Below are 17,157 nucleotides of genomic sequence, written 5' to 3'. Positions count from 1 at the left end.
TTGTAGCAAAATAGCCATGTCTTTTGCATACACCAAATGCCACACTGTTTCCACAAGTACAATTATTCACAATTTTAGATCCAGTACAGTCAATATCAGAGATTTTTGCCTGTCCCAGATAGTGATTCTGACTGTTATGTTAATCCAGCTGCTGTTTCTAAAACTCAACCAGAACTGCCTGGAAAGAACAGGACAGGACAAACTGTCCCCCCAATATGATTTAAGAGACATTTTATTTCTAATAGAATAATAACCCATTAGACCAATATAAAAAACACACAGGAATTAAAGAGAGAGAATCCTTAAGGTTCTTTCTCAGGATAATGAAACTATTAAAATAAAATCCCATACAGTACATATACATGTACAGTATACACTCACTGAGCACTTTTTAGGAACACCTGTACACCTACTTATTCATGCGATTATCTAATCAGCCAATCGTGTGGCAGCAGTGCAGTGTATAAAATCACGCAGATACGAGTCAGAAGCATCAGTTAATGTGATCACAGAGATTTCAACCATGCCATGATTTTTGATGCCAGACGGGCTGGTTTGAGTATTTCTGTAACTGCTGATCTCCTGAGATTTTCACGCACAACAGTCTCTAGAATTTACTCCGAATGGTGCCGGATGGAAAAGCCTTTTTGATAAGAGAGGTCAACAGAGAATAACCGGACTGGTTTGAGCTGACAGGAAGGCTACGGTAACTCAGATTACCACTCTGTTCAATTGTGGTGAGAAGAATATAATCTCAGATTTCACATGTCAAACCTTGAGGCAGATGGGCTACAACTGGCACTTTATAAGGATCATAGTGTTCCTAATAAAGTGCTCAGTGAGTTTGTGTATGTGAGTATATGTTAACTGGATCAAAATGACGAACATCTTTTTAGAAACTGACTCTTGGATAACTACAGATAAAATTACCAACTAAACAATTACCATAAAAAAATGCTAAAAACACACTTATTCAAAACTGTACCTTAAAGAGCTGTGTACACACTCCAAAGGTCACTTACAGTAGAAACCGCCTGAGATTATCTGATGCACAAAAGCAACAGATCAAGTCAACAGCAAATTGATGAAATAAAACTTTTTTGTTGTTGTTGCAAAAAGAGGACACACTGTATTCTTAAAGTGTACTGACCCCATGCTCATTTTCTAATTCATAAAGTACAAATACAGTATAAAGCAATAAAAACATAATGCATTCAAACAAAGTTATTAAATGGTGCTTAATCAAGCTTATCACTAAGTCACGTTTGTCTTTAGGTCATTGCTTTTGGAGCACAACACAAAAAACATCCACCTTGTAATGAGACAGGATAATATTCTATGGACTCCTGGCTTATCTGCATTTGAACGGGAATCCCTTTCTGTAGGGGCCTTGCCTCTGCCACCTGATCCCGTAACCAACCACATCCAGCAAATTTCCAGTTTCCCATCATGTGGTTTCGTGCTCCATGAGAACTGAAAGCTAACTGATATGTTGACGTCCGCATTATTTTACACACATTTCTGAGGCACAAAACTTGTCATAATGGCCGGGGGATATGTAATGCTTCTCACCACCTATACTTGCAATATCTTTTAAAAGGTTATATGACTGCATGCATTATATCACTGCACATCATGTTGCATTATTGAAATCATGTGCTTCAAATGAACATAAGCTACTCTTAGCCTGAAAAGTCATGTGCATTGCTTGGTATTGATTGAAACCCTATGCCCGTGAGTACAGAATAATTGGTAATTTAGTGCATGTAAGGCTTATGTGGTCAATGCCTCTCTTTCTCTTGCTCTCCTTATGAGAGAGAGAGAGAGAGAGAGAGAGAGAGAGAGAGAGAGAGAGAGAGAGAGAGTGCGTGTGTGTGTGTGTGTGTGTGTGTGTGTGTGTGTGTGTGTGTGTGTGTGTGTGTGTGTGGGTTTATGCTACATTGTGGGGACCAAATGTCCCCACAAGGATAGTAAAACCTGAGATCACCTACACTGTGGGGCCCAGCCAACGGTCCCCATGAGGGAAATGGCTTATTAAACATACTAAATGATTTTTTTTGAAAATGTAAAAATGCAAAAAGGTTTCTGTGAGGGTTAGGTTTAGGAGTAGGGTTAGGGGTAGAAATTTCCATTAGATCTGTATAAAATTCATAAAATGCATGGAAGTCTATGGAGAGTCCACACAATGATATAAAAAGAAGTGTGTGTGTGTGTGTGTGTGTGTGTGTGTGTGTGTGTGTGTGTGTGTGTGTGTGTGTGTATGTGTGTGTCCTGGTCTACAACTAAATGTTTATAACGGTAATTAGAACAATACTGCAGAGACGCCCAATACACAACCTAGGCTTGAGCACACTACTTTTTATATCTTTCCATTCTCCTCTAGAGAAAAAGGCATTCTGTTTCACCACAGTCTCAGAACATGAAAGGTTTGGATGCGTTAGCAATTAAAAATGAAGACACCAGATAATAAACTTACCGCAGTCTTCACACAATATGCTCTCCACATCTTTTTTGAGATTCTTCTCACTGGTGTCCAAAGGAGCAAACGATGCTTTGAATACTAAAGGCTCCTCTGTAGGGTCCATGAAAAAGATATATCTGTGGTTCTTTTCCACCGCAACGCACGGAGCCTCGGAGCCGAATTCCCCGACGGTGACGAGCTGTTCGCGCTCCAGCCCGCCGCTGTTCACCGGCCACACGTCCAGCACTTTGACATTCACACTGTAGGGCTCCACGGAGACGTTTGCGGGCAGTGCGCTCACCTCGCCTTCGATCACCACGGCCGATCGGTAAGCCTGGTCCTGCAGAGAATCCAAACTCGGGGCGTAGCAGGCGAAGGAGACCCCGATGACGAGCATGGAGAAATGCACCGGATCAAGCCTCCTCATGCCGTCTGCTGTGGCTCAGGAGCGGCCGGTGGCGGTGCTGCAGTGCTCTCGGGGCTGACAAGGGGCGAGGACGGAGGAGAGGGTGGTGGGGGACTGAGTGCGAATAGGCTCTGGTAGCAGGGCAGAGCGGCAGACCTTGCGCAAGTGTCCATGCCATCGGTGTGTGCCACTTTCCCCATGCACTTGGTGATGGGGAAACACCAGCCAGCCACTTAAGGACCGGAAACAGCCCCGGTCAGTGACACGGATCTCGTTGCTGCATTCTCCTTCAACACAATCGTGAAACTCAATAAATATGCATTCATATATGACGCTTCTTTACGAGATCGCCAGATACTGCAATAGACGCTCCTCTATCCAACCAATGTCATCGCCCAGATGGGCGCACAGCCTGCGAAAAAGACGTTTTGCTCGTGCACAGAAACGATTGGAGTTCAGCGCACATGAAAAACAGAGATGCTGTCCCTCGAGGTGCCTCTTGTCTTGAGGTCCACCGGTAAAAACTGGCGCCTGATTTGCGCTCCAGAAAGCGACGACACGCAACACGCGCGCGGGAGCTGTTCCGCTGGGCGATGCAACAAGCGCGTGCCCTCTGCTCGTGCTGCCCGTGCACCGTGCCCACACCGGCGGCTTACGTGAGCAGATCTCCGCCGCCTGGGCTGTGGCGTCTGCTGGAAGTTCTGGCGCAAATTCGATAATGATATAGGAGCAACAGTGCGATCGCGCAGCCACATGCGACAACTGTAGGTCAACTAGAAATCCCTCGAAACCAGCCAATGTCACGAGCTCAAATCAATCACGCGTAAAATAGCTGAGCAACACGTAGCTATTTAAATTGGCCAATAAAATTGAACTAGATTTTTGTTTGTAAGGGTCCTTTTCCAACGGGCTACATCAATTAATAGAAAAAAAGAAGTCAGGCCAGCGCATACCGCAGATGCGATGACTAACGCTGCGAAAAGCAGCTCTTAATGGAATCGATGCCTGTTAAAAAATTGGGTTTTGCGTTACTTTGTCTAAAGAAAAATCCGCATTCAGGTCACATTCACCATTTTGCCCCAAAAAGCGATCAGCCAGGCGCCAAGAAGACAGCAACACAGCAAACCACCGACCATCCTATCAGCCATATTTACCCCGGCAACAGGTCCTGCGGGTATTTAGCTGAGTGAGGGCATATAGTTTATAATGAGAGGAGGGGACCGCTCATTGCGGCGTTATGACAACTGAAACAGCATGAAAATAATGATGATCAACGGTGTGGAGAATCGTTTGGGGCTGGGATTGAAGTGGGTTTTAAGTTTAACATGGGGTTGCATCATTGGCCATTAAACGCGTCCCTGGAGAATGAATATGCCAATGTACTGCTGTCCTAAGGCTGCTGTAGGGCGACATCTGCAGTCAAAAAGCCAGTGTGTGTAATTTGCAATAGAGATCTGCACTCTGAAAACTTGCCTCTCTTTGAATTGACACAAGCCGATATTGACTTCAGGTCTGCTTTATAACAATAACTGAAGACACATTTCTCCTCAGTTAAAAAACAGGCCTACCAATGAAATGATCTCAAAACAAAATGCACGTGGAGTGAACAGCCAAAAGAAAAGGCCAAATAAAAATCTGACACAGCTGTTCTACGCTTTTCCAGTGTTAAACTTTTATTAAGCAACAACCTTCATTCATGTTCAAACGTTCATCCTTGAAAACAAACGCGTTCATCACTTTGGGCGCTGTCCATGGTGCTGAACAGCAAATAGACATATATGTTTACATTGACACTTATATGTAAATTAGATGTCCGTTATTTCATACCTTTATTATTTATTTTTAAAGTCCTTTTATCTTGACTATGATTATATAAGCTGTTCACTGGAGACTTTAAGACATTACAGTTCTGTAAAGCTGCGTTGAAATTATGTGTATTGTGAAAAGCGCTTTAAAAATATATAACCTTACAATATTTTAGCTTTAAACAGCAGTTCGTTTTCTGAGTTACAATGTTATCTCTGTACTTTCTTTGTTTTTACCCAATTCTAATTGTTCATACTTAAATACTAATAATGTAACAGGATAAACACTTTCATCTCTCTCTCTCTCTCTCTCTCTCTCTCACACACACACACACACACACACACACACCTTTCTTTGAACAGGCTGACTATGGACACTTTTCCTGCAACTTTTAATTATGATCCAAATGCGATATATCATGATGCTGATCACAGGGGCGTTTCTAGAGACTCTGGGGGCCCCAGGCAGAAGAGACCTGGTGACCCCCAAGAAACAACCACCCCTACTACCCCCCACCCCCATAAGGCACATTAATCATTCAGCCATGCACATAGATGATTATCATACAAATTTTTATTTTCCACAAACTGTAAAACGCTTTCTTTTCACTTTTGACAGCAAGCTCGTAGCATGGGGGCCCCTTTAAGGGGGTTCCGGACGTGTCATTGCAGTGTCTTGTACCATCAAATAATTTAAGGGGGTTCCATGTTGTCATTGCCGTGGTCCAATGTAATCAGCCGTCCTTGAGGGGGCCCCCTTCCAGCTCGGGGCCCCAGGCAATTGCCTGGTTTGCCTAACCCGTTGCAGCGTCTCTGCCTGATCATACATTTACAGAAAGCTTAGGATGTCTCTTACATTTTTGTCGAAAGCAAACATGAAGAAATACTAATTACTAGGAAGAAGAACCTTTAAAGGCCCTCTTTTGACCAAATCCCAGATTTTTAGCTAATACTGGTAATGTGGGACAAGTGTGTTGTCAAAGTGGGACACTTACTTAACCCCCTTTAAACAAGCTACACAGGGACCTGTACTTGAATATAGTTTATTGTAAGTTTATTAGGTCTGTAATATCTACCGTATATGTTGCAATTCTTTTCCTCATGATATTGTATCGATACATTAAATCCATCTATCAATATTTACACTCACTGAGCACTTTATTAGGTACACCTGTACACCTACTTATTCATGTGATTATCTAATCAGCCAATCGTGTGGCAGGAGTGCAGTACATAAAATCATGCAGATACGAATCAGGAGCTTCAGTTAATGTTCACATCAACCATCAGATTGGGTAAAAAATGTGATCTCCGTGATTTGGAGCGTGGCATGATTGTTGGTGCCAGACAGGCTGGTTTGAGTAATTCTCTACCTGCTGATCTCCTGGGATTTACACAAGCAACAGTCTCTAGAGTGTAAAGAGAATGGTGCCAAAAACAAAAAAGTTTGGCAGTTATGTGGACGAATACGCCTTGTTGATGAGAGAGGTCAATGGAGAATAGCTAGACTGGTTCGAGCTGACAGAAAGGCTATGGTAACTCAGATAACCATTCTGTATAATTGTAGTGAGCAGAATAACATCTCAGAATGCACAACACAGCGAACCTTGAGTCGGATAGGCTACAACACATAAGATTGTGTCAGGCACTTTATTAAGACCATAGTGTCCCCAATAAAGTGCTTGGTGAGTGTATATTTAACTATTTGTGTATTCATATCATGTCCAGCATTTCAATAAAGAAGTAAGTCCTCTAAATAAGTGCAAACTCTGAAAGCAGTGTTCCTCAGAGAGACAGTTTCTCTTACGGACACGCTAGGCGTCTCTCAGCCATTTGGCACTAGGACTGCACATTTTTTTTTTTTTTTTCACTTAATCGCGACCTACATTTGAACGGTTCCGATTTTGATTCTTAAAATCTCAAGATCGTTCTTTTATTCTGTGCACAACCCCCTGCAATGCCCATAAATCACTCGAATATGTGACTAAAAATGTCTGGGATTAGCCACTGGCTGGTAATTTTTCAAACTTTACTCACCAGTGTTAGAGAAGTGTAATGGCAAAGACGTTTAGCACCGAAATATTTTAACTGTGTGTTGAGAGTAAAACTTTGGTTTGACTCTTCCTTTGTAATGTTTGTCCAAAGACAAGATCCACTCCATTCATTTGCCATTAAATATTGTCTCTGTAATGCTGTTAACTGTTCTTTACAGACAGTTATTGATTGAAAACAACAAAATAAACATTTAATTCTTATCACACACAGCACGGATGCTGTAAAGAAGCCATTCGACCAAAACACTTCTGTCAAAGACCCTGCCGGTGGCACCTGTTTAGTTTCACTTTCACGTCTGAAAGTGAAAGTGGAAAATATACTCAAATGAATCGGAACTGAAAGCTTGTGAATCGGAATCAAATTGAATCATGATATCGTGATGTATCGTGATATATAATCGTGACGTGTAATGCGGTACGCATCGTATCATGTGGTGGCTGGTGATACCCAGCACTAAAGTTTATTTATTTTGTTTGTAGCTTAGGTTTACATAAAGATTAAAAAAGAAATCTCCTTAAAATATTTATTATGATTAACCATTTAAAATGTTTTTAAATATTAGAGTAAAACATTTTATAAACACAGGGGAAAAAATCCCTTTGAAAAAAAAAAAAAAAAACAAACACAGCTAAGTATTTATATTATAATTTTGCTCGCAACAGTGTATAGGCTCACATATTAGTATAAAACTTCTGAAAGCATGCACATCCACAACACAAAGGTGCAACCAATATCATCAAAAAGGGGAACATAGACTATGTTCATTGGTATTTCTTATTCATTCTAAATAAAACACCCAAAAAGCTCATTGTTTACTTCCTGAAGATTAGTTTAGTAATGATTTGTAACCTTTTAAGGAATGAAATATGGATATAAGGGGGATCAAGCTTAACTGTCCCACTTTACCCATATTCACCCAACTTTTATATGAGTTCTTGGCATGTTTCAATGTCAAAACCAGTTAAATGCAAGCAGATTTAAGAGGAACATTGTCACCTAGCTGCAAAAAATGCCTGAAGACCAAATATTGCCATATATTATAATGTGTGTTTCAACTAGCTTTTACAAGTTTTACTAGTCTTTTTCTTTCTCACACACACAATAATAATAAAAAAAATAAAATAAAAAAAAAAAAACTGTGTGTGTGTGTGTGTGTGTGTGTGTTGCGCAGATCTCGCGATAGTGTTGCGGTCGCTCAGCGGCAGTCACTAGTGCAGCAGGGCTGGGGGAGACGGAGAGAGAAGGTAAGCGGGGAGGCTGCATCATGGCGGATAGAGACAGTGGAAGTGAGCACGGTGGATTCGCCACAGGCCCCGGCGCCAGCCCAGCTCACCCGGGTGCGATGGGCGCAGCATCGCGGCTCCAGCACGACACGGAGGAGCTCGCGTCGAAGCGGGTTGACATCCAAAACAAACGCTTCTATCTGGATGTGAAGCAGAACCCCAAAGGCCGCTTTCTGAAGATAGCAGAGGTCGGGGCCGGGGGAAACAAGAGCCGCCTGACTCTCTCCATGTCGGTGGCCGTGGAGTTCCGCGACTATCTGGGAGACTTCATCGAGCACTACGCCCAGCTGGGCCCCAGCAACCCTGACGTGGTGCAGGATGAGCCCAGGAGGGCGCTTAAGAGCGAGTTCCTGGTGCGGGAGAATCGGAAGTACTACATGGATCTGAAGGAGAACCAGAGGGGGAGGTTTCTGAGGATCCGACAGACCGTGAATCGGGGGCCCGGATTGGGATCGTCGCAAGGCCAGACCATCGCTCTTCCAGCTCAAGGACTCATCGAGTTCCGCGACGCGTTGGCCAAACTCATCGACGACTTTGGCGTGGACGAGGACCCCGCGGAGCTGCCGGAGGGCACCTCATTGACAGTGGACAACAAGCGCTTCTTCTTCGACGTGGGCTCCAACAAGTACGGAGTGTTCATGCGGGTCAGCGAAGTGAAGCCCACCTACCGCAACTCCATCACGGTGCCCTGCAAAGTGTGGTCGAAATTCGGCGCGACGTTCTGCAAATACGCCGACGAGATGAAAAAGATCCAGGAGAGGAGCAGGGAGAGAAGGGCGCGAGAGATGCTACCGGAGGGCCTGCACGGAGACGACGGGGACGAGGATTAATGGATATGTTGACACGCGTGCCCGACATTGAAACGAGACATGAATATCAGACGTTACTGTAATGCGAGATGTGAGACAGATCGCTCTACACACAACCCTCACAAACTTTAACAGTTGCATCTCTTCACCCATCGCCAGATGTTACCCACTTACCAACCATTTAACAGTAAGACGCTGCTATCGATAACGTGATGTAGTCCGGGAGTGTGTGTTTCCCTCTTTACCCATGTGTTTGACACATCCAAGCTATTATAGCACTATTTCCAAAGGTGCAAATTGAAAAGAGAAAACGCGAAATTAATAATTAGTGCTCACTTTTGACTTCCAGCACAAAAGCTATATTATAAGGTTCAAAATGCAAGCGAACATCTGAAGTAAAAGTACAGTGATGATGAGGGAGTGCTGCTGTCAATATGTCAACATGCACTACGTCATTCTGTAAAAGCGGAGGTCACCCCTTCTTGTTCGACTTGTTAAATGCATATGAGGAAAATCTAGATATGTTGTTTACTCGTTTGCTTTTAACTATGTACACAAAGCAAATTAGTTTGTTTGCACGCGTCATGCAATGTGTGCTTCAGCCGGGGCGCGTGTGGCATTGCTATAACGACCGTTTGACGTTTGTTCCTGTTAAATACGAACCCTGTTGCACCATGCCCGCTGACATCTGGGCAAACAGTTTCATTGAAGTGCTAACTTAGATATACAAACCATGATTTTGTGAATCAGATGTACTTAGATCCTTATGAAATTACCCACGTTTTCTGTGGGAATTTTCTTTCTTTTGTTGTTGGGACGGGATGGGTCTATTTGGGAGGGGGGACTCATAAAAGGAGCTGTCCACTAACGCGGCGCGGATGCATGTGAGCCCGCGCGGAGCATCCTCTACAACGTCAAAAACAACTCTGGTGCCTTATTGTCCACACGTTTACATGCTTTACGTGTCCGATATTTTTTCCCGATCGCTGCTGGTCTTTCTTTGTTGTTTGGAGTCACAACGGCGTTGTTGCTGTGCCACTTGTGGTACTTATTTAAATGACTTCTTCAACAAGCCAATCAAAGAAAGAGGCGCGAAAGGTTCTCCGTCCCTCACGTCATCGGGAAAAGTCCGACGATGATTATGTCATAATCGTAAACATGGATGTTGTCACCTAAAGGCGGTGGAGGTCTGCTCCTCGTGCTCCGCGTAAAAAAATAACACTGATGTAAAAAAAAAAAAAAAAAAAATTATTAAAAAGCTGCGCGTTAAGGCCCAAACATACTTTCTACGCAAGTACGTGAATGTAGACGCATCTTGCTACGCAAGCTCGATTTCATGCATCGGTGCATTTTGAAACGTGTCAGCTCTCAGTTCATAACCCAACGCAAGTTCGCGCTGCATTCTCTGTGTTGCCGCAAGGGGCGCTACAGCGGATTTTATCTTTCAATCAACAACTGTCATGGCGGACTCGCGCAGCAATTTGAGTTGAGTCTTTTCGAAAAATATATACAACTTTTTGTCCCCAGTCCATTCATATGAACTGTGTCTCTCCCGACTCATCTACCACATCCAGTTTCGTGGTCACGCCTAAAAAAATCAATTGCCCCCTTGTGGTCCAAAGTGTGTAACCACCAGAGCAACGCAAGAGCTTATGTAATGTATGTACAACGGGACTGCGTTTGCATACTTGCGTGAAGTATGTTTTGGCCTTTAAGGTTGTCTCCTGCTACAGCCCAGCATTATGCTAATGTGGGGCTTTATTAGTAGACTAATGGCTCAGGCAGTAGCCTGTATGATTTTTGTATGGTGCTAATATTCCCATTCGTGGGATTTTCTTAATTATCATTTGCTAAATTAGTTTTATTGTCAACCTCGTCACATTGCACCTTGAGATTTTACTTTACTCACTAAAGTTACAGCTAACAATTCCGTATCGTGTGCAATATATTGTAGGCTGCGTGCCAATGGCGGCATTTTGTATCTGTGTGGATACTAGTCCTCTCATAATATAAGCTCATTTATATTATTTCTAAGAACTAAAACTGCATATGAGGTTTTAAAAAAGCTGACTAACCATTCTAGGGAGTGTCAAACTGCCTGAGTCAAAGTTGAAGGTTCATTATTGTAACCTAACCGTCACCGCAAAAGCGACACGGCGGGAAATCTCTCCGGCAATCAGGTACATCCCTTCTGTGTGACGTAGTCAGTCAGTCACATCAAATTTCCGTTTCAAGCTTGGCGGTTTGAGTATTTTAATACTCAGTTGCTAATCAGTTTTTTATTATATCTTTTTAGCCAATGTTTAATGCACAGTGCTTCAGTTATTTAGATATGTGCATAAATATTTGATAAAAAAATATTTGAAGAATGTTGTTAGAAAAAAGTTATATTAAAATAGTCTTATCTTGACATAAACCAGCTGACTAGTGTTACTAAGATTTGAGGTGAAAAGTCTGTTGCTGTTTCTCAGACCCCAAAAATGCAAATATTCAGTAGTTTCTGCTTGAATACATGGAGTTTTGCATGAATGAGGCCAGTCTTACACCTTTATATATAGTAAAGCCACCAGCCTACAGACAGTTTGGGGTTTCTGGTCACTGATCCCCATGCTAAAGGCCTATTTCATGCTAAGCACATGAGAACATGAGGAAGTCATAAAATCTAGTGATCAAGGCGGTCATTATTTCTGCATGTTTGGTCTCTTGTTTACCACTGCACAATATTAAACACATACATTGGCACTTTGTCTTACTTGATACGACCTTACTCTATAACCCCTACGTTGATCTCTATTGGTTAGGCCTATTCACCTTATTCAGCCCCGCCCCTTTTCCGCAATCCACTCTTTCACATTTTGTCATCTAACTTCCTGTTTGTATTGAAGCTACTGAGTAGTCGATTTAAAATGGATTGTATGTGGGAGCACAGAAAGTATTTTTCACTAAGAGTTGATGGTGTAAGTCTACAGCACCCCATTACTACGTGAAAATTCTAGTGAGGTGTTTTTTCTGTAACTCTAAATGTTTTTCCGACACCCGCTGAGGTAAATTGGACCTGCAGATCACATTCAGACAGCTATAACACACTGCACTTTTTCATGATACAAGCGTTAAATTGTTATATGTGTAATTCTGCTTAATTTTTAGGTATCAACTTAATAATTTGTGTTAAAATGTGTAGTAGACATGAAATTTCAAACAGTGAGAGTTCATATTATTTCACATGCAAGTTCATAACGTTAAAGTAAATTACAATTGCACTTTTTAAAATTAATTTGTCACCCTACATTTTTAAGAGGCTTAAATGTGACTAAAATGGCTGTAAATGAAATATAAAATAGAACATACACTTTCACATGTATATGTGTGTATATAAATATAGTAGCACCCCTTCCCCTATCCCGGTTTAACGCTCAAAAAATCTGCTTACCTTAACTATAACGCGATGATTGAATGACATGAGAAGATGGCCAGATGTGTTTTACAGAGATATTTTTAATGACTTTGTGTTGTCTCCTGGAGTATCATGAGCACAGATGCATATAAGTACGTCCACAGCTTGAAGGTAGTTTTATGAATGAAGTTCTCTTGTTTAAATCTCCCCACATCCCCTGAACACTTTAAAATACTCAAGATAGCTTTTGACAACTCTATAACCCATAAATCCACTTCGCTAGCTAATTTGACTTTGACATCCACGCCATAGATATCCATCTAGAAAACGCTAAACTGGAAGTTGCGAGACAAAATGTACAAGATGGCTGCACACTAGTTTCTGTGGCGGATAAGGTGAATATTGCAGCTCCTCAAGACTGAATCTGAAACTGTGTACTACTCTTGTAGGGGCTATTTTAAGTATTTATACACTTCTTTTCTATTATTATTATTATTATTTAGTTTCCTCTTGAGACCGGTAAGCAAATCTTTTCCTATCACTGCCCAGATCAGATAAAAAAACTGTTCAATGTGTTCCACAGTATGCGATGACTTGTATCATATAGAATATAAAACGTGACTAGAAATTAAAACTGGAAATAACATTTAAGCCTTTTTGATCTCGAAAAGGGTGTTTTCTAGAGCAATACAAATCTGAAACACTCCCTCAAGCATTTACACAAAAAACATTGTTTTGCTCTTCAATAAACCCCTTAATCAAATACGCACATGCCTTTTAAAATTCAAGTTTTGTTTTAAAAGTCAATTCTAAAGGTGCTATTGCGTACTAAATGTCTTTGAACTAGCTCAACTAGGACCTTATTCATAGTAGCGCCATCTTTAATTTTTGATGGTAATGACAACGAGGTTGTGAGGGATAGACAAACAGTCTCTTCAATGGGTTGTAATGTTGTTTAAAGTGTTTTGGATCAATCCATTGAAAAAATGCAAAACATTTTTAGTTGACATAAAAAATCCAGAAAACATGAGTTGCGGAAAATTAGATGTGATTTAGGAGCTTTATACACTGCATCCCATTGAAGAGACTATAAGTCTTTCACTCACAGCCTTTTTTAAATTCATGTCAAACATCAAAGATGGCGCTACTGTGAATAAGGTCTATTCCTATCTAGGTGGCAGTGTTCTGCCAAGACTTTCTCATAATGTCTTTCTTTATAGAATTTGAGCTCTCCACCAGCAAAGTTACGCCTTTGCTTTCAGACCACAGATTAGTATTGGTTTGATGCACAACAGGCTGTGGGAAGAAAACCTGTTGGATGGTACTGTGACTCTGAGCTGGATTGGCAGAGCTATTTCAGTCAACTCCTTCAATTAGAGGAGCTGATTCCAATGTCACCTGCATTTATGAGCAGAAAGTGCATTTCTGAACAAATGGGACTGCGCAAACATATCCGCAGTTTCCATTTCCAGCAGAAACAACCTGGAACCAGTAAAAAAAATAAAAAAATAAAAAAAATAAAAATAAATGACAAGCTACCATTTTAACTTTATCTACATCTTAATCTCCTAATTACAATAGATTGTATGTGCGCGTGTCTGATAATTATACATTTCCCCATCCCTGTTAAACTATGGCCAGTCACAGACTTTGGTTAGTTCTCATACGTCACGATTCTTCGGTCTCACAAGCTCAAGGCTTTGACCAGCTTAGCATGTAACTGTGAGCATATGTGAGAGTTTTGCGTACTAAGCAGACTGTCCAGGAGTTGTTTGGGATGGGGTTTCTGCATCAAGGGTCAATGCACAAGGAGGGTATTCACATATCCCACCAACCATCTCCTTTTTATTCCCTATCAAATGTGTTGTACTTAAAAATATATATGTATGACCTGTGATGTGTGTGTATATATGGTTTGTTACATATGATGCTCCTCTTTATTAAAAAAGATTGCATATATATAAAATATATATATAAATATGTATTTGTTTCCTATATATATTCCTATATACATTTAGGAAATATATATAGGAGAAGCATATTGCTGTTTTTTCCTTTGTATTTTATACTTACATAAAGCATTGAATCAAATGGATAAAATACTTGCACTTTAAATATATAAAGAAAAGAAAAAAAATCAGCATATTATTTTTGATAGGTGACCTCACATTCAAAGAGTATATAATTACTTTTCAGGCTTTGTGACAATTGCTGTTTGGCAGAAAACGATGAAGTTCTTCTACATATTGAAGTCTATTTTGTCTGTGTTACAGAAGGTTTACTGAAGTAAATTGCATGATAACTAAGTAGTGCACCAACTGTTGTTTTCTTTAGTTGGTTAAAATGTCTGATGAAAAAAAAAAATACTGTGATGATTATTCTCATGTGTGTACCCATGCTAAATTTAAGTCATACATTCTAAGGTATTCTTGTTTGCCTTCCCTATAACATGAATATGGTGCTTAAATTGGTTTAGAAATCCATCGTGTTCTACTCTTCATCATTGCCACATCTATCTTCCTCCTCTGCATCCTATGTTCATTCCCTTGCTGTTTGCGTGTTCTCACGACTTTATTCAAATTTGCGTTCTTGGTAACAAGTGTGTTTTTGTACAGGTACGTATGTTGTTTTTTGAGTTGGAAAGCCTTTCTGTCTGAAAATGACTAATTGCAATAAATCATTCATTCCTCCCTGGCAACTGGTCTTTGTGTCTGAATGCTGTTTGAATGGGCTGCATGAATATACCTTATGGAGTTAAAATTTGCAACATGATCACATTATGCCGACTCATTGACATTTTTGCATTGGCTCAGGTGTGTTCGCTTGTAGCCCGACTAGAAGTGCATTGTGTCAGCAGCATGGGAGGTTTGTCAATGTCATTTGAGATAGCCAATCAAATCGATGAAGGCGGGACTCAAGTTTAAGAAGTTGAGCGGGAACCTCATGGATTATTCCAGCGCCGCGCATCATGCACGCATCATTGTCAGCAGTTCAGGTTGATTGTTAGTATCATGTAAGATGTCAGTATCTAACTAAACATGCAATATTTGCCCACTATTTTATGATTGAAATGTACCGACCAAAAGTAATTTCCAAGGGTGCAAATTATTCACCATTTGGTGAAACCATGATTCAGATCTCGTGTTGAGACGAGGAAGTTATTGCGTTTGCAAAATCAATCGCGATTCGGAGGTTGCATTTTCCGTCTAACGTTACAATTTTACTCCACAGATGGTTAGGTTTAGGTTTGGGGTTTGGGTTAGGGGGTTCAGTTTATAAAATATGCATTCCTCTTCACTCTATTACAGCCTGTACAGCTGAAAACAACTCGCTTTTGGCGCCCCCACTGTGGACATTACACCTGTAAAATGGAGCTCACACATACAACACTTATTGATTTGGCCACTGGGGGCAGTGTTTCAAATTTATGCAAGCAAAGACTGGTTTTAGCCAAAGAGAAGTGGTTGCACTTTATTTTACAGTACATGTACTTTAAGTAGACATACAGTGTATTACCCAAGAAAGTACTGCGTTATATTAAGTAACCACATGTACTTAATATGGTTTAGGGTTAGTACCTAGTAATTACTATAGTTGTTGTAATTATATAGTATGCAAATGTAGAACCTACTGTTTCCGATTTCATTGTGAGATCAGTCTAGCATTTTATGGGTCACAATAGTACTGAATGCACTGATACGAAACTCAGGGACAAAGCAGTTCTGCACTGTAAAGTAACTGCTTCAAACTTCTTGAGAACTGTCCAAGGTGCTGTTAAAGTGATATCTAAAGTACTGTAAAATTACCAGAGGTGGGGGACTTGAGTTACATGACTGTGACTTGTGACTTGCTTTATTAAATGCTGAAATTGACTTGACTTTGACTTGAAGACCAATGACTCGAGACTCGTCTTGGACTTGAAGTGGATGACTCGGCAATTACTTATATTTTTTCATGTTATGTGCTTTTATGATTAGTAATAAAATACTATTTAAAATGTTTATTGCGACAACAATTAATTAATACACAAAATTAATCACGGAACCTCAAACCTCAAAATTGTATCAAACCTGAACTTTAAAAAAAAAAAAAACACACATTGTAGTAGATATTAACAGGGCCATAACCCCCTGCCCCTAATAACTGAAATCCTTGTTGCTGTTCTGCTGCAGTCCATTACAGTATGCACCACTGTAACATAATGGTTTAAAAAGTTTAATTTTTAGCATGCATAGTAGTCTAACACCGCTCGTCAGTGTCATTTGAGATAGCCAATCAAATTGATGAAGGCGGGACTCAAGTTTAAGAAGCTGAGCGGGAACCTCATGGATTATTCCAGTGCCACGCATCACGCACACATCAGTGTCAGCAGATCAGGTTGAGTGTTAGTGTCATGTAAGATGTCAGTATCTAACTAAACATGCAGTATTTGCCTACTATTTTATGATTGAAATGTTGTACAGACCAACAGTAATTTCCAGGGGTGCAAACTATTCACCATTTGGGTTGGGGTTGTACTTGCTTGTTTTGATTATTGGGAGGGGGTTACCAACTCAAATATTATTAGGAAATCATTTGAAATCAATTTGTCTTTAATTAATTCTGAATTTTGTACAGCATCTCCTAAGAGTCTTCTTTTATAAGAGACCATTTTATTTTGAGGATGAGCCACCAGTTAGAGTAGTTCACCTAAGAATGGAAAATGTACTTTTACTCACCCTTATGTTGTTCAAAACCCAAATGCTGTTATTTTTTCTTGGAACATAAAAATAGATCTTTTAAGCGGCTCTATTCCATAGAATAACAGTTTATAGTGAGCAGAAGCAGTTAAGCTTCAAAAAGGACAAATACATGGTTACGGCCTTGGATATTAATGTAGTCTGAACTTTTGTTGCAATTTTGCACTGTTAAACCAGCAAACATTTTGTGAAACAAAAAGTAAAA

The 17,157-nt window shown here is 40.6% G+C and overlaps 2 protein-coding genes across 2 annotated transcripts in view; one reads left to right on the top strand and one right to left on the bottom strand.

Moving 5' to 3' along the window:
- Positions 1-3,536, bottom strand: part of nrg2b (neuregulin 2b) — a 141,269-nt gene extending 137,733 nt beyond the window's left edge. Inside the window, exon 1 of the mRNA XM_051649279.1 lies at positions 2,477-3,536. Within this exon, the coding sequence (XP_051505239.1) occupies positions 2,477-2,888 (412 nt within the window). The 5' untranslated portion in view covers positions 2,889-3,536. The remainder of the gene's footprint in view (positions 1-2,476) is intronic.
- Positions 3,537-7,855: 4,319 nt separating this feature from the next.
- purab (purine-rich element binding protein Ab) lies at positions 7,856-14,911 on the top strand. The gene has a single exon (XM_051649283.1). The coding sequence runs from the start codon at positions 7,992-7,994 to the stop codon at positions 8,838-8,840; it is 849 nt and encodes a 282-aa protein (XP_051505243.1). The 5' UTR covers positions 7,856-7,991; the 3' UTR covers positions 8,841-14,911.
- The last annotated feature ends 2,246 nt before the right edge of the window (positions 14,912-17,157 follow it).

This window comes from Myxocyprinus asiaticus, chromosome 22 (assembly GCF_019703515.2).
Source record: "Myxocyprinus asiaticus isolate MX2 ecotype Aquarium Trade chromosome 22, UBuf_Myxa_2, whole genome shotgun sequence".
NCBI lineage: Eukaryota > Metazoa > Chordata > Actinopteri > Cypriniformes > Catostomidae > Myxocyprinus > Myxocyprinus asiaticus.
Note: the sequence above shows the minus strand (reverse complement) of the source record. Positions and strands in the feature narration are given on the sequence as shown.

Bases quoted from the DNA above. Each gene is read 5' to 3' on its own strand.
- purab (XM_051649283.1), top strand. From the start codon at position 7,992: ATGGCGGATAGAGACAGTGGAAGTGAGCACGGTGGATTCGCCACAGGC.